General features: G+C 41.7%; 1 protein-coding gene across 2 annotated transcripts in view; it reads left to right on the forward strand.

Moving 5' to 3' along the window:
• The window catches only part of RAD18 (RAD18 E3 ubiquitin protein ligase), a 104,946-nt gene that overhangs the window by 70,322 nt on the left and 8,630 nt on the right, over positions 1-25,994 (forward strand). The window contains exon 12 of one of the 2 annotated variants that reach the window (XM_083724613.1): positions 7,160-7,222. The exons of the other annotated variant lie outside the window; for it this stretch is intronic. Coding sequence (XP_083580739.1) covers positions 7,160-7,222 — 63 coding nt within the window. The remainder of the gene's footprint in view (positions 1-7,159; positions 7,223-25,994) is intronic. 2 annotated transcript variants of the gene reach the window in all.

Raw genomic sequence — 25,994 nt, forward strand, 5'->3', positions numbered from 1 at the left:
AGAAGTTAGTGTAAATGCAAACAGAAATCACAAGTTTGCAATATGACTTTTGATGGCCAGTCAACACCATTGGGCCCTGGTTCAATTAACCCAGCACACTAGCTCAAGTGCTTGTCCTAATGGAACAATCAGAAGAGCACAATGTTGAAATCCTTCCTTTGTCTTGCTGAGAGACGTTGCTACAGCCAGTCATAAAAATCTGATGCTTAAAAATAGCAAGTACGCTCTACCTAAGCTTGCTGTTTAAAATATTACTTTTTTGTAAGAGAAGTATAATTGGAAATAAGATTTCAAAAATTTGGTAATGATAGATTCCTTAGGCTTCCCAACTTAATTGAAAATTGGGTACTATCACTTTCTGGCATGTGAGAAGCTGAAAATTGTTCAAATCCCAAGATTCTTTTTATAGAATGTTAAAACTTTCATGAAGTATTAGATAGCAAAGACAGTTATGTGTTCTTCGTGTATTTGATTAACTTTGAATCACCTAGCATTTTTTAAATATAGAAGGCATTTTTTGAGAGTTGAAGCAATTCTAGGAAATGAAATGTATGGGAGAGATAATGCTTTGATCTATAGAAGGTATCTGACAGAAAAGAACTTTTATTAGTGGTGTAAAAAAAATGGCATCTTTTTCATAGCTATCATATAGATGGGGCTGGGATGTCTTAAATAATCTGTTTTTAAGTGATGAATGTGAAATTTAATCTAGGTTTCTGCAGTTGAGGTCAAAATTACATCTACTGTATCTGCTGACAAGGCAAAATAGGCAATTGTATTTCCAATATAGGACACAGATTTATAATCTTTTTAGAGAGGCGTTTGTGTGTGAGAGAAAACACACACACACACTACACACACACACACACACACACACACACACACACACTACACACACACACACACACACACACACACACACACACATATACACATGATTAGAAGTATGTATTGGAGAGATAATTAAATACTTTTAAAAGCTAGTTTTTAAAAGTAGCTGATTATTTGAACCAGCCTTTCATTTTTTTAAAACCAAAACCCTAGCAGTTAATAAATTGCCTCCTAAACTGTATCCTTGCTCCCGTTGTCAAAAATTATGGCTCATTTATCTTATCTACCTGCTTCAGGTCTTCACTTCAGGATACGGGTTGTTAACGCTTGCCATTTTGGTTTTAAAAGAATCCATGTGAAAATTTCCAGCTGTACTCTGATTAATTTTTCAGTCTTAGTCATGCCTGAGATAATCAGGTGGAAGTTTTTTTTTTTTTTAAGAAAAGCTTTATCTTGTGAATAGAAGAACATAGGAAGAGCCTGCTGGAGCAGTCAAACATCCTGTTCTCACAGTGACCAAACAGATACCTGTGGGAAGAAGCCCTCAAGCAGAACATGGACGCAACAGCACTCTGCCCACCTGCCATTCCCAGCATCTGGTCTTCATAGGCATACTGCCTCTGACAGTGGAGGTGGAACATAGCCGTTGTGGCTAGTAGCCATTCATGGCTTTGCTCTTCATTAATTTGTCTAATCCTCTATTAAAGTTGGCGGCCATCGCTGCCTCTGATGGGAGCAAATTCCAACCAAACACCGTGTGAAGAAGAAGAAGAAGAGTTTGGATTTGATATCCCGCCTTTCACTCCCTTTAAGGAGCCTCAAAGCGGCTAACATTCTCCTTTCCCTTCCTCCCCCACAACAAACACTCTGTGAGGTGAGTGGGGCTGAGAGACTTCAGAGAAGTGTGACTGGCCCAAGGTCACCCAGCAGCTGCATGTGGAGGAGCGGAGACGCGAACCCGGTTCACCAGAGTTCACCACTCTTAACCACTACACCACATTGGCTCTACCTGTCCTACCTGTCTGAAATCTTCCCACATCTTAGTTGGATGTTGCATGTTCTAGTGAGCAGGAGAAAACCTTTCTCCAAGCCATGCATAATTTTACAAATTTACAAGATTTACCTCTTAGCTCATCTTTTCTCTAAACTATAAAAATGCCCCAAATAGGCTCCATACCCTTGATCGTTTTGGTTGCTCTTTTCTGGACCTTTTCTAACTCTACAATATATTTTTGAGGCAAGGTGACCAGAATCATACTATTCCAAATGCGGTCACACCACAGATTTTTATAAAGGCATTCTGATATCAGCAGTTTTATTTTCAATTCCTTTCTTAATGGTCCCTGGTATAGAATATGCCTTTTTCACAGCTGCCATACACTGGGTCAATACCTCCACTGACCTGTCCCCAAGATCATATTCCAGGTGTGTCACCGCCAGTTCAGACTCTGTGAGCATTAAACTGAAAATAAGATTCTTTTTTTTTTTTTTGCCCCAACATGCATTACTTAACACTTGTTTACATTCAACTGTATTTGCCATTTGAACACCCATTTAATCAATTTGGAGGCGTCTCTTCACAATCTTTTTGTTTTAATGACCCTGAACAATTTCGTTTCATTAGCAAACTTTGCCACCCCACACCTTACTCCAGGTCATTTATGAACAAGTTAATCCAGCTTCTCATAAATTGCAAGCTGTCTCTATGTGTCAGCAAGGCTATTAGACAGATTTATCTACCGTATATAGGTTGCTGCCAGCCAAGGTCAGAGGCAAAGCCCTAAGAAACTTCATTCTGAAAGGAGAAGAGAGAGGGCAGCAAAAAGGTATTTTTATCTCAAACCCATTTTTGCTTGACTTTCTGTTGAAAGAGGGAACCGCAGTGTGTCTTGGATGTGACCATTGTTTCTAAAAACATGTCCTTGAACAATAAATGTTCTTTCTTCTTTCTTTTGGAAAGGACCTGGAGTTTGTAGCACCTAGCACCTGAACTACTATGCTCTGTTATTGGTGTTATTCCCAGTTTTATGGCGGTGAATTCTACACATATCAAAAACTTCCAGGGCTTAGAAAGTTGTTAACTTCCAGGATAAACAAATTCTGAACTAGATTTCTCCCTAGCCTTGTTCAGGCATTACAGTGGTACCTCAGGTTACATACGCTTCAGGTTACAGACGCTTCAGGTTACACACTCCGCTAACCCAGAAATAGTGCTTCAGGTTAAGAACTTTGCTTCAGGATGAGAACAGAAATCATGCTCTGGCAGCGCAGCAGCAGCAGCAGGAGGCCCCATTAGCTAAAGTGATGCTTCAGGTTAAGAACAGTTTCAGGTTAAGAATGGACCTCCGGAACAAATTAAGTACTTAACCTGAGGTACCACTGTATCCTGAACACATGAAGGGTTAAATCAGGGAGAGGCAGAGACATACATCAAGACTGAGTTTTGATGGCATACCCAGAGTCGCTTAGTGAACTTCATGACATGGATGTCTCCTGCCCAAACCCATGAGTAACTCAGTTTGGATGTTGTTTTGGGACTAATCCAGCCTATGTATGCAGCAGAGTGAAAGCACACCTGTCCTTGCTGCAAATCTGGCACATCAGTCCCATCTTTGCTGACCTCTTTCATGCACATCTTAAGCCGCAGTTGCCCAGTTACCTTCGGATATTTTACAGGGATATTTTACAGGATATTTTCAGGCCTATGATTTTACAAACGTAGGCAGGCTTTTGATGCAACAAGGAGGACCGGTAAACTTTTTCCCTTTGCGATGAGTGAATCAACCCAAAGATATAAGCTAAACGAATGACTGCATCACTCTGGCTTTCCAGGCATTAGTCAGCTGGAACCGATTCTAGTCACAAACATATTCTCAAGAGGCACAACCATAAAAAAGCATGCTGCTTATTGAATGCATCCAGGCATGCTGCACTGAATGACACAGGTGGTTGGATGGCACAGCTTTTGGGCATTTTTATTTCTGAAATTGGAGTCAGGGTTGGATTTGTAGCACTCCCATCCTAAATGGCAACAAAATGTGAGAGTTGGGTTTGCACAATGATATTATAAAAAAAGTCCGGAGGGCATGTATCCCAGACTAGAATTCCTTTCCAGCCCCATGTAATGGAAACATAGGGGGGAGTTTATGACAGTAACTGTATGTAATGAATTCCTTAATCTCATTCCATAAGCCACTCCAGAATGGTCAGTACCTTTCCAACCTGGATGGGCAGATAGAAAGTTAATTTACTCTCTTTATCAAACCTTCGTAAACTTGAAGTTTTACCTATTCACCTTAATGCATAAATTTGGAAGGATCCTAGTTTATACTGACCCAGACCAGTTTGCTTTCTAGTCCCACCTTGTCAGCAGGACTGTCTCTCAGTTGTCCTCTAGCTGAATAGCTTGCAAAATACACCTGAATAAGGCACCTGAAAGTATTTGCAGTTACCCACCCGATGCAGTTACATCACTTTTAACTGAACTTTTAAAGCAACCCACATTTTTCATTTCTGCTTCAGTCGGTCTGCCAGAAATACATGAAGACCTTAAGTAACCTATTTGTGTGGAGCTGAGATTGAAACAGCTATTATCTCCTGCCCTTCGTTTTATGTATGCTCCCTTGTGATGGGAGTTTGAGGACTTGGCAAATTAAGCATTCTTTCAAGAATGCAATAGCATCCTCTGTTGCTTAACCAGCTCCAGATTAACATTTGAATTTATTGGACAGTACCAATCCAATTCATTTACCCCCTGTTCCATGAGTGAGTTGTCACTGTAAATATGCAGCTTATTTATTTGAACATAATTCTTGTCTTAGCTACTATGATTTGTTATGCTACACTGAAACATGGGCGCTTAACTTAAACATATGCATTGCTTTTTACATATGGAAAATCAAACAGTCAATAACAGATGCTAACAGTTTGAGGAGCACATTGTTAAAAATATAAAGGCCAACTACATACAATGCATTAATAGGCCTGTGAACCTGTTGAAGCTTTGAATGATAAGGGAGTCTAAAGACGTTCCAAAGGAAGAGTATGGAACTGAATTGATTATTTGCATCTGTATTCACAGCGGAAACTATTGAGCAGATCTCTGTGCCTGAACTAACTTGTGCAGTAAGGGAGTCTGAGAAACTGAGACAAATAGTGGCAACAACTTCTACGTCTACTAGACATTGAAACTTACAAATCGCTCGGTCTGAATGCATCCACTCAAGGGTTCTTAAAGAAGTCATAAGCAAAATTGCTGGTCTTCTATCAAAAATATGCAACTTATTCCTAATATCAGTCTCCACACCTGAGGACTCAAAAGTTTAACATCAGTTTTTAAAAGTGATACTTTTTTCCCCTCTGGCCATTGTTGTGGATTCTGTCACAGTGGCCTGCTGTGTCAGAGCAGGAAGAGTTTGGATCAGAAGAGGTAACTTAGCTCTTTCTTCTGCTTGGATAGTTAGATTTAAAAGTATATTGCTGCAGGCAGAATGTCCTGAGAAAGGCACAGTCCATTTCTGCCCCTGTGGATGATACTCCTGTATCCCCACCTGGACAAATGATAAATTAGAGTTTTCATGCAGTTTTAGATATTCCATTGCAAATGTCCATATGACTATGTTGCCAGTTTGTTGGATTTTCTGGAACATATTACATATTCTCAAAAGCTTTGTAAATTTTAGCTGTGTTTATTTTTAAAGGCAAATTAATTATTAGATATGCACGCCAAAGAAAAAGGGGAGTGGAGCGTTTCATTCTGAGTGCTTGCTTAGAAGCTTTTGCCTACCATTTTAGGTTTCTGAAGCTCAGTTTACAAGCCCTCCCAGCTTTATATGAATGCTTTAGATGGATGTGGTTCAAATTTGGAAATTGTGGATGCTGCCAAGGATCTTTGCATACTTTCTGCTCCACATGGAAGCTAGATTTCCCCCCTTATGAATTGCATTGCAACAGCTCTAGATTTGATATCACATTGATTCCTAAATGAGGAGTTGTTCATTTCTCCTCTTTTGTGTTTGAAATTATTAATAATTTTAATTTTTAATCTTTGCATCAACTAACTGTGGTATGCTTACATATTTCCACTAGGTTATACAAATAATACAGGGGAGACATGCTGAGCAAAAAACCTTTTAGGGTATTGTATGTCGATGTCTCCTTTTCCCCTTCACATGGTTTGGTTTGGGGTTGTGTGGTTGTTGTTTTTTTTACACTTTTACTAAGCCTATGTAATGGTATAAATGTTAATATGACAATCTGTGGCTATTTTAGTTCAGTGTGCATGTCTTAAGTGAATCCATACTTTTCTTAAGGGATCTACAATTTTTGGCTGCCCTTGCCAAAAGTTGCACTCACCAGCGCCTCCACCCAACCAACAGCCAAGGAAGCCCCCTAGGGTAAATTCCCATGTGACTATGAGCCAAAAGCTTCAACTGTTGGAATTACAGAACATAGTTTGTTATTACTGCTCTGAATGTTGGATACTTTTTTCACTTGTGCATCATCCAACAAACTCTGCATGACTTCTGTCAGATGGGACCAGTTTCTAACCAGGTGTTCATTTTCTGCATTGTAAGAAACCATGCCTTCTGAAAAAGATGCCTTGGCTATTGAACAGCAGTCGGGTATTGGATCCAAATATAGAGCTAGGGGAGACTCTTGTCGGTTCTGAAGCAACCTCTTTTGGGCAAGCTGACTATGTGTCGGCCCAGGACCTATTAAACTCTAGGTCTCCTAGGAGAATACATCTTTTGGAATGTTCACTCCATTTGAATGCATCTGCATTGGCAGCTGTGAAATTTCAAGTTTATTAGAAGAGATAAGAGATCCCACTCCCCAGTACATTTGGGTGACTAATGGGAAAGGAAGGGTAGAGGTGGAATTTATTCATGCCCTGACTTTCGCCAAGGAACTTAAAGCAGCACACATGGTTTCCGTCTCTCCTCGCAACATGTGCTCCATGTTATCCTCAAACCAATCCTTTACCGTAGGTTACGTTTGAAAATAGTTGTTGGCCCAAGGTCACCCAGTGAGTTTCATGGCTGAACATGGATTTGTACTCTGATCTTCCCAGTCCTTGTCCAACACTCTGTAACTCAATGGCTTGTATGCAGAGTACAAATAGATCTGCAAATCTGGAAGAAACTGAAAGTGCCTTAGGACAGTAGCTTGGTTTGTGATCATTTTGTTGATACTGGATCCACATTCTGATATAATCGTTGTTTTCATCTTTCTTTCTGTTTGTAGCATGGCTTCTTTGCCTACTCGATTGGAATATCTGAAAAGTACTACACTGCTCGTTAAGGTTAAATTTTGTTTTACTTTTCAGCTCAAGTTCAGACATCATAAGGGATTTGGAGATTGCTGGGAGATGTTCCGATTCGTCAGAGAAGTAAGTGTGGTGTAAAATAATTGTTTTCTGTGTCTTAAAAGTTGTCACCTATACTTTTCTTCGTCATTCAGCTAACTGGAAACTTGACTAGTGGACTTGAAAATGAGCCAAATATTTTGGCATTTGATCCAGAAAAACATCTGTGGAAGGTGTCCATCCTGCCATGTGCCCTCCCCCAAAGTCCCTTCCCCCCTTGGCTGCCCTCCCCCAGGGCTCCACCAAGGTCTCTCTGAAGGATGGGGGAGAATTCCTGAATAGGGTGGACTGAAGCATAGCAAACTGCATGGGGAAAGGTGGACAAAAAAAAAGAAAAAGAAGAAGAACAGAAGCACCTTCTTTGAGAGGTTCTGTCATTCCATTCAAGATGGTCTCCCAGCTCTCAGGATTGACTTTTCAAGGAAATGTCATGCAAGGGGTGTGAGTGGGAGAGCCACCTTTTGCTGAATATCTTCTACCATGAATTGTCTCAGTTCCATCCTGTCAGGGAACTGCCATCGGAGAGTCAGGTGGTGGAAGGGCTCAAGGAGGCTAAGAGACCCTCAGATGCTGAGGAAGGAACCAGCAGGGGGAGAGGGAGAGTTCCTGCAGAAACTCAGGCGGAGGGATGGCTCCAAGATGCTTCCAGTGAGAACAGCGGGGAGGGCTCAGGACCTCCGCTGGGGACGCCCACTCCGCGCAGGAAACTGTCACGCAGAGAATCCAGACGTAGAGTTTCCGTTAAGGAACTCTTATGTTGGCGTAAATTCCGGAAGCGTCCACTGACGGATTCTGCCAGCGATTGAGGGAGTCATGCTTTGAGGGCTCCCGTAAAGGCAGAGCTTTGAGACCTATGCAAAGCTCTGAGGGATTCAGCTTTTACGCACAAGCAGCTCATTATCCCATCACACATCCTATCTGTGTCTCTCTCCACCTCGGTTTCCTGTCAAATTCTTTCTCTGAAGCAATATTTGATTTATTTATTTCATAAAACCTGCACACCGCTTGATTGTTAAAAAACAAAACAAAACCTCAAAGCAGTTTACAAAAGATGAAACAGTAAAATCAAGAGAGAAAAACCTACAACCCTACTTTTAAACATACAGAAGTTGAAATACTAAAACAGATTTAAATTCACCTCAATTCAACGTCTGGGTAGGCTTGTTTTTATCAGGCACCAAAAAAAGGTACACTGAAGGTGCCTACTTGATCTCACTAGGCAGGCAGTTCTAAAGTGTAGGCGCCGCCACTCTAAATGATTGAGTATGGAATGGGTATTACGAGATGATACCTGTAGTCGTGCCAATTCCACCGATTGAAGCAGTTGAGTGAGCACATGTAGGGTAAGGTGATCTCATAGGTAAACTGCTCCCAAGTTATTAAGGGCTTTATATACTAATAGTAACACCCTGAACTTGCAAATCAGCAGCCAGTGCAGATCTCTGACCACAGGTGTTAAATGCTGACAAGGCCTCACTCCTGTCAGCAATCGTGCTGCAGCATTCTGCCCTAGCTGCAGCTTCCGGGTCAAGCGTTAAGAGCAGCAACGAACACAATTTGAAATGGGATGGAAATAAACTAAACCGTAAAATATTTTAATGGCATTTCTTTGTTCTGAAGCCCCATATTCCACTGCGATTACTTATGCCTATTTGTGGCCATTCAAGTGTTTTTTAAACAACTGGAAATAATAGCATCGGTTTCAGAAGTTTAGGCAGTTCCACAAAGCTGTGACTTTTCCAGCTGAGTTTAATTGAAAACGTTTGTTACATTGCGAGATGTGTCAAAAGAAAAGCTTTTGCTGAGGGGTAAATCCAAACGCGAGGCTTACAGATCAGGAAAAAAAATTGTTGGATTGTTAAGTAGTCAATAAAGACATTATTTCATATGAATGTATGAACTGATAATTCAGACTCCCCCCCTCCGTGTGTGAGTGTGTGTGTGTGTGAGAGAGAGAGAGGGAGAGAGTTTGACTAGATTTTGTCTCTTTACAGTTGAGAAGGTGAAGGAAAGAAGCTGGGGTGCTGGGCCTTCTCTTCTTTTCGTTTTATCTTTTTCAGTTCTTTTCTGGCGAAAGCAAATGGACAGTGAAACCTTATATGAACCCAAGCAGCATTCCAATAGCATACCGCGCCCCCCCCCAAAAAAACCCTTTCTAATTGTTAATCAAATTTAAAACACCATTGGTTAGAGAAATCATAGCTTCCTCTGTAGGGGATGGAGGGACTGGCTGCCTCTTAATCTTTCACATGTAAGTGGAGAGGTTTCTCCCTCCTTCCCACAGATAATGAATGAAACGTGAGCTCTTTTTCAAAGGGCTGCTTTCTATGTATTCTAGGAGCAGGTGTTGCAGGTATAAAAACAGCAATATAATTCAGCCCACTCTGAATTTCTAATCTTCAGAAGCCTTTCGTTGCAAAAGATTTAGAGCAGCACCAAAGGAAGTGAAGGGGAGGACTTGCATGATAAATTTTCATAAACATTAACTGGTGCAAAAGTACTATTCAGCTCCTGTTCCAGCATCAGGTTTGAGGGCAACTTGGGAAACCCCGCCGGACCTTCTCCCAGTGGCAACGCAAAATAAGCTTACCCAGGCAGCCTGGAGTAGAGAAAATCAGGAGACTGGATGACACAGTGGCTTCCTTTACTCAGAATGTCACTGAATCCTAACGCAGTGGGGTTCAGAGACTGGAAAAATCAAGGTGGGGACTGCAGCTTTGCCTGGTGCTTTCCTTCTCAGCACTGAACTGAACTGAATATTAAAAATAAAAGGGGGTGCTGGTGATTAGCATCAGCATTTGCCCACCATGCTTGAATAGCTCAGTCAGTAGAGCCTGAGATTCTCAATCTCGGGGTTGTGGGTTTGAACCCCACATTGGGCAAAAGATTCCTGCATTGCAGAGGGTTGGATTAGATTACCCTCGCGGTCCCTCCCAGTTCTACAATTCTATGGTTCTATGCCAGTTCCAGAGAGCCAGTGTGGTGTAGTGGTTAAGAGTGATAGACTTCTAATCTGGGGAACCGGGTTTGCGTCTCCGCTCCTCCACATGCAGCTGCTGGGTGACCTTGGGCCAGTCACACTTCCTTGAAGTCTCTCAGCCCCACTCACCTCACAGAGTGTTTGTTGTGGGGGAGGAAGGGAAAGGAGAATGTTAGCCGCTTTGAGACTCCTGAAGGGGAGTTAAAGGCGGGATATCAAATCCAAACTCTTCTTCTTCTTCTTCATCTGGTGACTTAGACCTGGGCCATTCTACTGCCTTGAGACTACTACCATGAATAAATCAGGCAATGAATGAATAAATCAGGCAATAATAATGCATGAATAAATCAGGCAATGGCAATGCCAGGTTTAGCAGGGCTCTCAGCAGCAATCTACATTTTTAGGGTATGGAAGAGCTGGAAACATCCCTGAACTGTATCCTCAGAACAACGGCATATTCTATTTTGGGTGTGTGCGTGGGGATGTTGTTGCTCAGCCACAAATACCATTTTTCTGGGAAAGGTGATGGAGAGAGTTGTGGCTTTAAGATTTTCAAATCTGTTTTTAATACTTTTAAAGATGTTTTTATTACTATGTTCTGTGTGGTTCGCTGCCCTGGGCTCCTTTGAGAGAAAGGGAGGGATATAAAAGTAATAATAAATTAACAAAAATGATCATACAGCTGGTGAAATTTCACAAAAGCTGATGCCATAATAAAGAAATTCGCTTTTCCATAAAGTGCTGCAAGACACTTCATTGTTTTTGTAACAGAAATAGTTACATGTCATTAATTGTTTTTTTACTTCCAGCAGTCTTACAGTGGTATATCTGACGCTTTTTGTTATAGTGCATGGAATTTGGTGGTTGGCAAATTGTTTTTTGTTTATCTGGATTGAATATAACTACAGTGCAACTATTAGGCGCTGTTACTATTTTACTATGGACATACTAATAAAGATGTGCATATCACCATGTTTTATTTCAGTATCATTTGTTTCCATGTACCGGCAACAGGGTGTCTTTTCATCCTGGGTTGTTGTTGTTGTTTTCTTCTCCAATGCTGTTTATTTGCAGTAATGTTTTAATAACGAAAACAGCATTTGTGATCAGAAAAGACATTTTTTTGTATTTGGCAGGAATTCAGAAGACATTGTAGATCCTGTCTCACATCTCCACTGCAGTCCTTTTGTCCCCCAAAAGCTGTTCCTCAATGTAGCACAGAGTGGCATTCAGTGGTGTAAAAAGCTGCAGCCAAATGGAGGAATCAACTGCCTCTTTGTGTGTGTGCATAGAAGTGCCTTAGGTATACATTAAGTAGCACTTTGGATCGTGGCCCATATTTATGTGGCATGCCTCTGTGAAAAATACCCTTTGATTAATACTCAAAAGTATAATTGCTTTTATTACTATTCCACTTTATTTGATTTGAACATCGAATCTGGATTATTGCCCAGAAGATGAGATTTGCATTTTTTTTTTAATTTGATGGGGCAGTTGTATCCATCATAAGAGTGTGATAATCCTTTCAGTTTCTCTAAACTTTTCTAAATGTATTAAAGAGTAGCATTCTTTATATATTAAAAACAAACCACAAAGTGGTTCCTCTCTTGTATGCAAACACGTTTCCAACTTGGCTTGTTAAGTAGGTTGTCTAATGGGTATCATACATTTCCCTTTATGCTTAGGTTCCTTTTAAAACTCTTGTAACTTACAACAAGGGTCATCAGCACAATTTATACTGTATAGTCTGGAATCACTGCACTTAAAGACTAATAGATTTTAGTGACTCTGGTTCAGAAGGTGATTGCTAAATGAGCAAATGTAAGTGCTGTCAGGGTATGTCAATTAAAATAACTGATGAAGTAATTACGTTGCAGAGTTGTTAAATTATTCTTTTTTCATTTCATTTACTCCTGAGTTTGATAAGCTACTCTTAACCTCAAGTGGCATAAACACTGTATACTCTGATCTTTGGTGTAGTGATGAGTAAACACCCCTCAGCTAACCTTGAAAAACCTTTGCAGTTTTCCAAGAGCACTGGGGGGGGGGGGATAGTGTGTTTTTTCTTTTTTCCTGGAGAGGTTAGAATTATTAAGGAAAGCTAATAAAAAATAGTTGGAATACTCCTCTCGCCTACCAGCCCCCCCCCCATTTCCAAGGGGAGGGAAAAAGCCTATAGTAACAAGTTTGCAAAATGTGGAAGTAAGCAGTGCTTAACTGGAAATTTTGTTTCTGAGCATAGCCAGAAGTGAAGTTCCTCTTTATCCCAAACTGAAACAGGAAAATGTACACATCCCATGCTCACTGGCTACGATTTGCTGCCAAGGTGCATGGGATTATTTTGATTTACTACTGGACTCGGAACGCAGAAGAAACTATTGGCTTGTTCACATTTGAGCATTATTTAGTTGTTAATTGACATTTTTTCCAGTCGGATTAAAACTAGACTAGTGCGTTCCTGCATGTATTTGAATTTGTCTATGCAGAGCAACTTTTGTAATTCCTGTTCATACCAGTAGATATTCCCTTTTATCTTTGTCCCTGCCTTCTAATGTGTTGATTCTCTTAGACCAATTAAGTACCAACGGAGCATGCGCAAAAATAGCTGCATGTTCACCTTGCTTTTTTCTGTTTAAAGTGCCCCTGCCCAAGGAGTGTGCAAAAGCACAAAGGCTGATGTAAGTTTGCTTGTGTAGTTTTCTAATTTTGTGCAAATCAGAGAGTGCAAAAGAAATATGTGTGTGCGGGCACAAGCATCTAAGTTCCTGGTGCATCCCTACGAGCACGCAGGAAAATAAATGAAAGCAATGGCAAAATCTCAAGTATCAAAAGAATAAAAATATTCCCCTATACAGAAGTGCACCAGAAATAGTTCCGAGCATGGCAGGAAAAGAATTGAAAGCATTGTGTCCACTCACACAAAGACACTGAAACAAATTGTCTGCGACTCCAAATAGAGTGGGTTTGAGCCTGATTTTATATGGTTGTATCTGTATCAGGTAATCCTGAATTTACAGGAGAAAAGCATTGAGACTGATGTTGTTTCAGGGTCACAGTATGTCATGTGGACAAGTTGTATGTCCCATGTTCTCCATGTCCAAATGTTCTGCAACAAGAACTGACTCCTAAGCATGCACATTTCCGGATAACAAGAGGCCACTCCTCTGGGTTTGTTTTTTTTCCTAAGAAAGGGAGACAGTAAATAGTTTTAGGAGAGATTTTTGTGTTTTGTGCTGGGAATCTAATTTTGCATTGTATCTGAATTCCAAAGGCCCTGAGCTCAGATCTATATGGCATGAAGCTTTTTGGATTGGGAATGTCATTATTTTTGTCCCCATCATCCATAGTTTAGTGGGGTTGTCAGGAGAAGACTACAGTATTCTTGCTCTTCATTAATTCATTTTCATGTTGCTAGTGGCAGAAAGTGCTGCATGATTACAGTACAAGCTATATCTTTTGGTAGTATTTACCGTCCATGTTGATTTCAGATGAGGCGCTAAGGTCCAGCCCTGCAGTGTGCTCTCATCTTTCCAGAGGGGCGAAGCTTACTGCCAAGAGGGAAGGTGCGCTGTATAAGAAACATTGCTTAGACATCCTGGTGACCTGACTAAGGCTTTCGACACTGTAAATCGTAATGCCCTGTGGACTGTCCTTCTGAAAACTGGCTGCCCAGATAAATTTGTAAACATCATTTGGTTCCTCCGTGATAATATGACAGCAACAATCAAAGATAACAATGGCTCTCAAAGTGAACCATTCACAGTGGGGTCAGGTGTTAAACAGGGTTGTGTTATTGTCCCAACTCTATTCAGTATTTTCATTGCCATGATCCTACAGTTTGTCGGTGGGAAACTCCCCACTGGCGTAGAAATCATATATCAAACAGATGGAAAGCTCTTCAATCTGAGCAGGCTGAAAGCAAAGAGTAAGGTTACCGTAACTTCCATCATAGAGCTTCAGTATGCTGATGACAACATAGTGTGCACACGTTCAGAGGATGACCTCCAAACCATCCTAATTATCTTTGCAGAAGCTTACGAAAAGCTTGGCCTATCACTCAACATCCAAAAAATGAAAATGCTTCACCAACAAGTACAAAATAACTCCTCTGCAGTGCCACAAATCCAACTCAGTGGTGTAATGTTGGAAAACGTCGATCACTTCTACCTAGGCAGTTATCTTTCCACAAGGGCCAACATTGATGCCAAAATCTAGAATCACCTGAGCTCTGCGAGTGCAGCTTTCTCCCAAATGAAGCGCAGAGTGTTTGAGGACCGGGACATTCGCAGGGAAACCAAAATGCTTGTTTACAAAGCTATTGTACTACCAACCTTACTATATGTGTGTGAAACATGGGCCACTTATAAACGCCATCTCCAACTCCTCGAAAGATTCCATCAACGGTGTCTCCGAAAAATGTCACACATCACTTGGGAAGACAGGTGAACTAATACCAGTGTACTGGAAGAAGCAAAGATCACCAGTGTTGAAGCAATGATTCTTCAACATCAACTTTGCTGGACTGGTCATGTTGTGCGGATGCCTGATGATTGTCTTTCAAAGCAACTACTCTATTCCGAATTTAAAAATGGAAAGCGTAATGCTGGTGGTCAACAAAAGAGGTTTAAAGGCTGTCTCAAGGCAAATCTTTAAAAATGTTGTATAAACACTGACAACTGGGAAACACTGGCCTGCAAACGCTCCAGTTGGAGAATATCCTTTATCAAAGGTATCATAGGCTTTGAAGACACTTGAACTCATGACACAAGGGAAAAACGTGCTAGGAGGAAGGCATGCTTGGCAAATCCACACCGTTATCAACTCCCACCTGGAAACCAATGTCCCCACTGTGGAAGGACATGTGGATCCAAAATTGGCCTCCACAGTCACTCACAGACTCTTTGTTAAAACCATGTTTATGGAAGACAATCTTAATCTGCTACGGGTGATCACCAAAGAAAAAGAAGAAGCATATCTAAACACGTTATGCCTTTAATTGTAACAATTAACATAGCTGCAATAAATTAAAATGTCTTTTTTAAAGCAAAGCACACATGAAGAGACATTGCTTAATTTCTTTAGGCATGGGCTGGACAGGCTCCAGATTCTTGTAATCACTGTACATTAATCTGGCTGCTCTTCAAAGAAAATTAAGCTCTCTGATCAGGACAGTTAATTCATTGTTGTAGAAAAATTGCCTTAACATATTTAATCCCAGGCTGGGCTTCTCAAATAAAACCAACTCTTCAGATAATCTCCCAACTTCTCAGCAAAGCCAAATGACCTACGTAGCAAACTTGGGAGCATTTGACTTTGCAGCGCATGACCTCCGGGGCACTTTTTGAATTCTATCCAGCTCGAATAATGTAGTAACAGAGTGACCCTGTTTTTCCAAGGAGTCGGTTCTTTCCTGTTGGAATTATTTCTGTAGTGACCTATCTAGATCAATTTGTAGAGGTTCAACAGTGAACTGGTGTTGGAATTCTCTTTTCCATAGAATTATCTTTTAATAGTATATCAAACTGCTATACTGGAGTAGACAAAAGAGGGAGAAATCAAGACATAGTTAAGTAATGGGAAGAATATGTGGCTATTTAAGTTCCACATAATTAGGGTACATTACAGCAGAGTTTGAGTCTGAGATAGCTGTCTCAAAGGTTTTGTAAAAAAAAAAAAGAAGAATGTCAAATTAAATAGAACTTCACATATGGAGGTGTATATCTCTGAACGCCGGCTGCTGGGGACTATCACCATCACCTTTACAGTCTGTGTAGGAGCTCCCATTTGACTGGATACAGTTGGTGGGGGGGAATCTTTGACTAAGTGCACTTTTATCTGATCCAGCACTGACTGGACATATGAGCAGTGTTACACTGACTTTGCTCTATGCATTATGGCAGCCATTGCGAAGTCATCATCATTGGCTGTATTCAGATGCTAGATCTAATCAGCATAGACCCACTGAAATCAATGCACCTGAATTTCCCTTTTCTTATCTTAAGTGGAAATCTGTTGCGTCCATTTCGGAAGATGTCATAATAGATGCAGGCTTATCAGTCAAAAGCAAGGAATGATGTTCCCCTCTGATAGCAGTCGGTGGTGTACAACAAAGATAGTCCTTGTGGATTTCAGTACTTGCTTGTGCTTTTAAAAACAACAACAGCAACCCACCATGTGGGAATACATGGTGAGCATCTGGGCACACCGATGCTGCAGTCGCAGCATTCTCCTGTGAAAATGATTGATTGCAAAAATTGGCCAGCTTCTGCCGTGAGGAACAGGGAGCTGTGGCTACAGAAGTAGGAGCAGGTTTCTGTGCAGACTACAACAAATCCTCTTGAACCCCAAAAAACAAAACAAAAATAACCCACTGCTAAATGCCTGGACTTCCACCAAGCAACAGATCTTTGTTATGTCTTGTGAAGGGGGTGCTTTTTTAAACCAAATTATTGTGCCCCACCTCAATGGCCAGTGCCTGAGGTTGGTTGGCCTACAAAGTACTCTAAAGAGTTTCGGAAGATTCCCAATACTGTTCTTCTTAAACCTTTTTGAACTTGCACAAGCAACTGCTTCGGAAAGTAGTACCTCAGCCATGGGGAAACTTGAACTGGTGCTTCAACTAGTGAACTTCAATATAACTGGTGAACTTCAATATAAATTAGTACTCCTTTATGAGAGGAAGTTAACTGAGCCTTCCAAGCAATTTATACAGTGCCGGATTTACGTATAAGCTAAACAAGCTATAGCTTAGGGCCCCACTCTCTTGGAGGCCCCCCCAAAAATTAAAGGAAAAAACCCTGGATGTACATTTCCAAAATATAAGATAAAAAACAAATAAAATAAAACCTACACACATCAACAGTGTTTTGTGTTGTGTAGGCTCCTATGATGTAAGTAATGGGCCCTGCCTGCTAGGCTGCTCCCTAAAATATCACTGGTTTGCTCATATCTGTATGTAGGGTGCCTACGTTCTGCATGGATTGGTTGCATGGCAACATGTGCAAATGGCTTTAGATACCTATTAGGTCCATAAATTACCATAATAGCATATATTCAACACAAAAAAACAGTGACAATTTGTTGTCGACAAAGGACAGCGGAACATATAAAGGGCCCCATTACCTTCAGTAGCTTAGGGCCTCATCAAACCTAAATCCGGCCATGAATTGATTCCAGTGCTATCTTATGCTGGCATCCTACAAATTACTTTGATAGGAACTGGCTATGTTTAGCCTTCTGAAGAGAGAGGCAATATGGTGGCTGAAGGACTATTTGGAGGGCTGTCACATTGATAATGGAGAAATTTTTCTGTTGCTCTGGAAAGTAATTGTGTATATGTTACATTTTATGGCACTCACTGTCACATGGTATGGTTACGGCCACTGGCTCAGACGACTTTAAAAGAGGACTAGGCTAATTCATGGAGTATAAGTCATGATTGCTACATGGAACATCCATTGTTCAGAGGCTATGTGCCACAGAATTCCAGGGAAGCAACAGAAGGAGATGACTATGGCATTCAGCTTCTGTTTGGGGGCTTACATGGTTAGCCACTGTAGGATGTAGGTTGCTGAACTACGAAAGGTGGCCTGCTTTAGGAGGGCTTTGTTCTAAGAGTTGGCAATGGTCACGGGGTTAGGTGGATTTAAAAGATTAGACAACTTTATGAAAGGAAAGCCTTCTGATTACCATCAGCCATGATTGCTAGCTGGGACCTCCAGATTTCAGAAGTAGTATTCTCCTGAATGCCAGTTGTTGTGGGATTGTGGCAGAAAGCAGGAGGAGTCGATGTCCTTCAGGCCATTCTTGTGGACTTCCCAGACCCATTTGGCTAGTGGCTTTTGGAAACAGGCTGTTGAACGGAATCTTCCCCAACCTGGTGCCCTCCAGATGTTGTTGAACTGAGCCCCAGTCAACATGGACAATGGTCAGGGTTGATGGCAGATGTGAAGGGGTCCTTGGGAGAAGCCTGGCCATTGCTTCATTCAAAACGAGAAGCCTCAAAATCTCTGCAGGCATAAAATTTCCCACAGACTGCTTTGTATCTGGATTATGCTGTGCCTTTTCCTTTCTTCAGGTTGCCTTTCCAGATGGTGTATTCTTGTGGAAGCTGAATGGAAGATTCATGGGCTGCCCGTCTCTTGTCAAGGCCATTTGGGGAGCTTAGTTGTTAATGCATAAAGCGGAACATTTGAGAGTGTTGTCAGTGCAGGCACGACTGTGAGATGAATGTGTTGTTAGTCATCACTGTGTCAATCAGGGCTGGTTCACACTGCCAGGTCCTTGTACGCTAATAATGGTTGATAATTTGCAGCCTCCTTGTTGTGTACTGTGTGAAATGGGTAAGGAAAGGGAAAGGGCAATGTGGTGAAAGAGTTCCGATCTTGAAAATCAGAAAAGAAAAGCATGTCTCTCCCATCTTGTCTCGCCATCGGGGGGGGGGGGGGCGGGCGGGACTTTCAATTTGAGCAGTGTTCATGTTAGCTCTCTCTATAGTCTGCATATACAAACTCCCTAATTGTGGACAAAGAAAATAGATGAGGTGGTTCTGCAGCACTCAACTAGTTAAAAGAGATTGATGTGCATTATAATGAGTGAAATAAGTATTTGTTCCCTTTGCAAAAGATGACTTACTTGTTGTTGTTTAGTTGTTTAGTCGTGTCCGACTCTTCGTGACCCCATGGACCAGAGCACGCCAGGCACTCCTGTCTTCCACTGCTTGGTCAAAGTCATGCTGGTAGCTTCGAGAACACTGTCCAACCATCTCGTCCTCTGTCGTCCCCTTCTCCTTGTGCTCTCCATCTTTTCCAACATCAGGGTCTTTTCCAGGGAGTCTTCTCTTTTCATGAGGTGCCCAAAGTATTGGAGCCTCAGCTTCACCATCTGTCCTTAGTACTTGGTGACAAAACCCTTGTTGGCAATTACAGAGGTCAGACGTTTCTTGTAGGTGGCCACCAGGTTTGCACACATCTCAGGAGGTATTTTGTCACACTCCTCTTTGCAGATCCTCTCCAAGTCAGTAAGATTTCGAGGCTGATGTGAACCTGGCAGTTAGATTCAGTTTGGAAGATGGTAGCTAATAACATTTAGAAGTGCAATAACGTCACTTGGGAGGTAGTTTGCTCAACACCAAATTAGGCAGAAAGCATGCATAAAACTTAAATTGCTTTTGCTTTTCCCATTGTGTGGCAGAAATGTTCTTTTGTAGAATAATCATTTTGATCCAATCTGCTCTAGTATGACGCAGAATGCAGCACCCTTATTCAAGGATATTAAGGGATGGGGTGGTTTCAAGAGAGAACACAAATGAGGGTTTTGCATCCGAGACCATATTAACAAATGTTAATCCTCTGAGGAAGTAATTACTTCTTTCAGCAGCAATTTAAGTCATTCTACAAGAATATGTAAGATGGCTGCACTGTAATCCCATGTGTGTTTAGTCAGAAGTAAATCCCACTGTGTTTAATGGGGCTTACTCCCAGGTAAGTATGTATAGGATGAAGCCTCAGTCTGTAAAGGAGGTGAATGGTTTTGTTCATTAACTACGGTGGATGCTACTCTTTTGCCCAGGTAAAGTCTCCCATTCAAGCAGCTTGCAGTGTCAAACCTGGTTCACTAATAGAACTACATTGTGTGGTTCTAGACCAGTGGTTCCCAGACTTTTCCAGTAATATGGACCACTTTTCTGCCCATTGTAGTAATTGGAATGTGCTGTGCTAGATGCTGTATAATCTTTAATTGCATTTTACAGACATGCCACAGATCACCTGAATGAATCTTGGATCCCAGTTTGCAAACCTCTGCTCTAGATCATGCCAGTTGGCCTATTGAAAATATCAGTGTGGATATAAGTTTAGATCAGACTTCTTCAACCTGGTATGTTCCAGATGTATGATGGGGCTATATAGCTTACAACATCTGTAGAGCTCCATGTTGAGAAAGTCTGGTTTAGATGAGTTCTTGGTCATTTCTTTTCTCCAGTTCTTTATGCTTTGATATTTACAATGTCAAAAGAAGTTTCAGAGGTGGCCACAATGTTCTGCCCACCCTCATGATTGAGAGCTTGTGAGCTTGTGATGCACAGTTGGCCATGGTGAGAAAGCTGTGAAAATTGCTTTTCCAAAACAAGAGCCAGAGCTTTTCCTCCCTTTCCAGTTGTTATTGCGTGGACTGCTCCTTCTCTGAATGGCTGTTAAGTGGAATCTCTGGAGGAGAGCAATGCATTTAGTATATTAATATGTTTTACTGGAACTACCTGCTGGAAGCAGCACCACGTGATCCATTATTTCTTTGTGAATGACCTGCAGAGGTGGCTGACCTCAGTTTATAGTTGAAAAATCTTTTTTCTGAAAAATTATAACTGGAAAGAACCATAACATTTTATTTGGATGGCCACGGGACTTTAAAAAAGATAAAATGACACAACAATTTTACTTTAAAATACACGAAGACTAAAAACAGCGATATTAATAGAGTGACATTTTTAAGCACAAATTTAGAACAGTATTTTTCAGTTTGCATATGCAGAGGCATAGGGAGGGGATGTGGGGCAATGGACCGCCCTAGGTGTCATCGCTGAGGGGGGTGACATTTGCCTCACTACCCATCCGCGACTCCCAAGCCTACCCTGAGCCATTGGGGGAAGGGGGGAGCTGCACCGCTTTGCCTTCATTTTGACAGCTCGGGGGAGGCTTGGGAGTCGTGGCCGACGCACCCGCAGGTGACATTCACCGCGCCACCTGCCTGCAACTCCCAAGCCTACCCTGAGTCGTCAATGTGTGTAAAAGGTAAAGGTAAAGGGACCCCTGGCCATTAGGTCCAATCATGGCCGAGTCTGGGGTTGCGGCACTCATCTTGCTTTATTGGCCGAGGGAGCCGGCATACAGCTTCTGAGTCATGTGGCCAGCATGACTAAGCTGCTTCTGGCGAACCAGAGCAGCGCATGGAAATGCCATTTACCTTCCTGCCGGAGTGGTACCTATTTATCTACTTGAACTTTGACGTGCTTTCGAACTGCTAGGTTGGCAGGAGCAGGGACTGAGCAACAGGAGGTCACCTCATTGCGGGGATTCGAACCGCCGACCTTCCAATCAGCAAACCCTAGGCTCTGTGGTTTAACCCACAGCGCCACCTGCGTCCCTTGTCAATGTGTGTTGGGGGTGACAAAAAAAATTCCCCGCCAGGTACCACCTGACCTTGCTATGCCTCTGTGCCTGTGCTCAATATTTTTACGATATTTTCCAGAATATATTTGCACTGTAGATAAGAATCCATAGCTGTATATATTTTTTGCTACTTTAGTGATCAAAACTACTTTCCACTACTATATACGAGCACATGATAAATCATAATTAGAACTGGAAAAGGTTGGGACAATAGCTGAAAGATAGGTTACAGTCAATGCTGAACCCTCACTCACCCCCCCAATGTCTCCAACCGTCCTGGGATGAGTTTCTTAACCCTATGTCAAGATCCCCTGGATCCTGACAGTCCCAGAGTCTGCATTTAATCCAGAAACCTCCTTGTGGCTCCTTTACTCTCAAAGCTTGTGTACTCTCTTCATTATTCTGTGTTTATAAGTTTTTTATAACCCAGTGCCCCCCCCCAAACCTAGCTTGCCTAGTTCTTCCCTCTCCTAGCTCGCCACCGAAGCCCCAAGCCCTGCTCTTTACCCTTCCTTTACTTCAGACCATCTCTTCTGTGCTAAAGGCACCCACCTGATCTTTCCTTCCTCTTTTGTGCTTTCTGTGCTCCCAGGCTCAAGACTCCTACTCCCTTTGCCAAGAACCTGCTGGTGTTGTGTCAGCAGCTTCCCCTTTCTTCTGCTGACAGCCTTGCCTTGAGTCTTCCCCTCCCATGTCTTGCCTCTTTTCCACTTCTGGCCTGCCCAGCTCCTTACCTAGTTAAAGGGGTAGCAGAGAGATTCAGTGCTGTGTGCTGCAATCTTTGGACAGTCCTGTTTTTCTGTAGCTGGGCTACTCAGATTCATAGATTTTTGGCTGAGGAGAGTCATTGCCTGCCTGACATTTGCATTTCTTTCGAGACTTAGGAGAACGGATGGGGTTTTTTATGATGTGATAGTGTCCATGTCAATATCAAAACTATCACTGGTGAGAGGGAATTCATACAAATCTCTGTTTTACTAGTCTTTAAGGTGAATCATTAAATCCCCAAATTATAGTTAATCCCCACCCCAGAGCACTTACGAAACCAGGTAATGAAATCTAAAAGACTGAAACAAAACAAAAGAATTTAAATTTATACATTTATAAGAATATGAAATTCTAAATTGTCAATCCCACAGGCTGGTGATGGGTAGGTTTCTAAATATTTGTTATGTTGTTCTGTGCATTTGTAAAGCATACTTCTCTGCTCAGTGATGTTTACGTAAAACCAGTTTTTTTAAAAAAATATTTCTGGCTTCTTAATATGCTAAAGTAATCTCCACATAATTTTCTTCCTTGCCATGAAGAATGCTCGGTGGATGCTTTCTTGGAAAAAGCAAATGAAACTGTGCCATTGGAATAATGTTCAATCAAGTTAGTTGTTTTTTTAAAAAAGTTGGAGTAAAAAATCAATTGTCTTGTTTTTCTCCAAACATCACATTCAGATACAGAATTAGTTACCTTTACCATCTATCCATGCTATGTGTCAAAAATTATTTTTAGCTTTATCGATTTGATGTCAGACATGATCTCCCTTGGTGAGGGGCGGGGAGATAATCTTAGATCCGAATTTTTTGGCTGCTGTTGCGACTTACGTAAGCAAAATACTGGAGAGGGTTGGTAGTTCGACAAGCACAAAAGATGCCAGTAAATTGAACACAGTAGGCAAATGTCTTGTTTGCTTGGCTCCAGACCCTTGGAATGAGCGCGAATGCAGACCAAAAATAGAGGAAGTTTTGAGGAGAGCAGTTTCTAGTTTAAGCATTAAAGAAGAGTTTAAGAGCTGCAAAAGAGTGCATTTCTTTGAAGGCCTACAGTACACTGTCAAACTGTGATTCCAGTTTGGATTCCAACTGCTAGCCTTGAATAAATCCTGCAGGTAGCCCTGCATCTCCCTTTAATAGCCAACTTCATGTGTCTATCACAATAAGAAAATTGAAGGTGGGGAAACGGTTGCATGATTTTGTCACACGGACTGGCATTTTGCCCCCTTACAGCTGTGGTAACCCACATACTTCCCTTCTGATGTTGTTGGACCCCACCAACTGCAGCCAGCATGGCCAGTGACCAAGGATGAGAGGAGATGTAGCCCCACAAAATCTAGAGGACAACACATGCACTGCCCCTTCCTTTCAATGCATTGGCTGTGGCTTCTATTCTCTGCCACTTTTCTCCTTGCTCAGTTTTCTTAGGGCCCCCATCTCTTCTTTTTTTTAAGTTAGCAAAAGGTAACTGCATTCATGATTGACATGTTTTGCTTCCCCTGTCTGCTCCCATAGGCAGTTCAACACTACTTTGGAGTACTTCTTTGTTACTGGATTAAACCACTAATTTAATCCAGTTTCAGAACTTGATCGCCATCAACTGTAAGCAGATGCAAAAATTCTGTTTTGCTAGAGGAGCACAGAGAACACAAAAATGAGGCTTTATTTCTGTGGCTGTGCTAAGAGATGAAATGCCTGTTATCTAAAAACACAGTTTTGAAGGATCCATGACATCCTGGCCTCTTCCATCATCAGGGGCCCAAGGGCTAATGGGTGGCTTGCTCTCAGGAAGGACATCAGTGGTAAGAATATTAGCCTGGCCGCCATCCATTGGCCAGAGAAGGAACAGCAGCTGGGAGCTTGATTCCCCCACCCTTCCAGAAAGAACATTTGACCCCAGCAACCACTCTCCCTGGGACCTCGGAGCTGGATTCTGGCATTAGCCAGAGGGCTGAGGGCTGATAGAGGACTAAGCACATGCAGGAAGGCCCACCTGACCAGATCATGATGCTGATGTTATCTAGCTTCAAGCACAGGGACCTGAATTTGTTTGCTTTCTTCCCCCTTTCCATTACTTTCTCCCTTTCTCTTTATTAGATTGTGATTTCGTGGGCAGGGACTATTTTAACTGTTAATCTTGGTTAGGGCTTAGAAAATGCCCTATGCTTTAGAAGACGGTGGCAGTGTTGTTGGTGATGAAACTGGATTTTCTCCCTGACCTTTCTGTCCTTCCACCTAATTTCCTAAAAATGAAAATCTCAGAGGCTGCAGGAAAGCCTCCAAAAAGCCTCTCGTGTAAAAAATAAATATAATAAAAACCCTAATATTTTCTGTATATCAGTCTAGCGTGCATGATACTTCCAGACTGTACCAGACTGGATACATGAATAATATCTGGATGGCGTCAGTGCAGAATTGCTCGGAAAACCCCAAGGCAGAATATGCAATTAAAAAGTAATACTGAGTTTATTTTAAAGGAAATCTGGGTCCCTTTGGCATCAAGACATAAAGGAAGCAAATAGTTCTAAAACTTGTAAAAAGAATAAGAAAGCAGAACATTTCACAAGTCTTTAGGCAAATGCTTCTCTTCACTGTCTGGAGCAAGGTGTTATGCCCAGAAGGCTCCACAAAAAGTGCTTGTTACAAACATTTTCAAACTGGTGTGTGTTAAATAGATGACTGCCATTGCACCCAGAGGCAGTTCTAGAGTCGGAGCAAAGAAACCAAGAGAAGTAAGTAGTAGTAAGCAGAAGAGGGAAATCCCTCTTGATTTTTTCCAGATCCTTCAATAGATACAAGCTATCCAGGAGGTAGACATCACAGGTAATCTAGATTAGATCCTGCATGCAAAACTAGGCTTCCAAAAGCTATATCTGAAAAGCCAACATCAGTCTTAGTTCTCCACACCTCGTTGCAAAAGGGGGGCGGATTTTAACTTAGTGATTCTAACAGTTAGTTAGCTTGAGGGAATGCTCCATACCTTGTAGACAAAGACTGGAATGCACTCATCTAAAGCACTCACAGGACATGAGAAGAACCTACTGGATCAGGCCAGTGATCCTTTGAGTAAAGTAAGCATCCTGTTCTTACAGTGGAAAATGTCTCACAGGGCACTCAAAGCTGCTTTATCATAATGCAACTAATAGGATGAAATGGTGAGAATCTGAGGATTGTTACAGTTTTGATTAGTTGGATTTTATGCCCCATCTTTGTCAGTATGTAAATTGGTTACATGGGTCTCCTTTGGGAATAAACAGCTATCTTGTACCCACCCTATTTTCTTCTTCTTCTTTTGTAAACCGTGCAAAGATTTAACATCAACAAAGAACGCTCCTTAAGTTTGCCATCTTTGTCTTCAGATTTGCCTTCATTCTGATCTTCGTTGGTGGCATAGGAGAAGATAGCTGTCCAGTGTGACTGCAACTTTTGTACTTTGCTTCCTCCCCAAGTCTTACCATGAATATTTGCCAGAATCTATTATTCTTTCCTAACCTACTTGCTTTGATCTCTTTGGACCTGATTCCCATGTAGTTAGTCTGTTTCTCTAGTGCAGGGTAGCCAAGATGGTGCCCCCTAGAGATATTGTTGGACTATAACTCCCATCCAGCATGGCTAATGGTCAGGGATGACGGGAATTGTAGTCCACAAATTCTGGAGGGCACCATGTTAGTTATCCCTGCTCTCTAGTGGATAGAAGGGCAGTGGATTTATGGAAGGTTTAATTTAGTTGGTGCAGGGTTTATGTTTGTTTTAGTGACATTTGAAAAATCCTATTGTTGGACTTATTTTTACATCATTTGATTTTGCTGTGTTGTAAATTTCAGGGCTGGGCACATCAAGGAATTTAAATGCATACAACATTTTGAGATTTTCCAGGCCATACAATT

Source organism: Podarcis gaigeae (assembly GCF_964106915.1).
Source record: "Podarcis gaigeae genome assembly, chromosome: 2".
Classification (NCBI taxonomy): Eukaryota; Metazoa; Chordata; class Lepidosauria; order Squamata; family Lacertidae; genus Podarcis; species Podarcis gaigeae.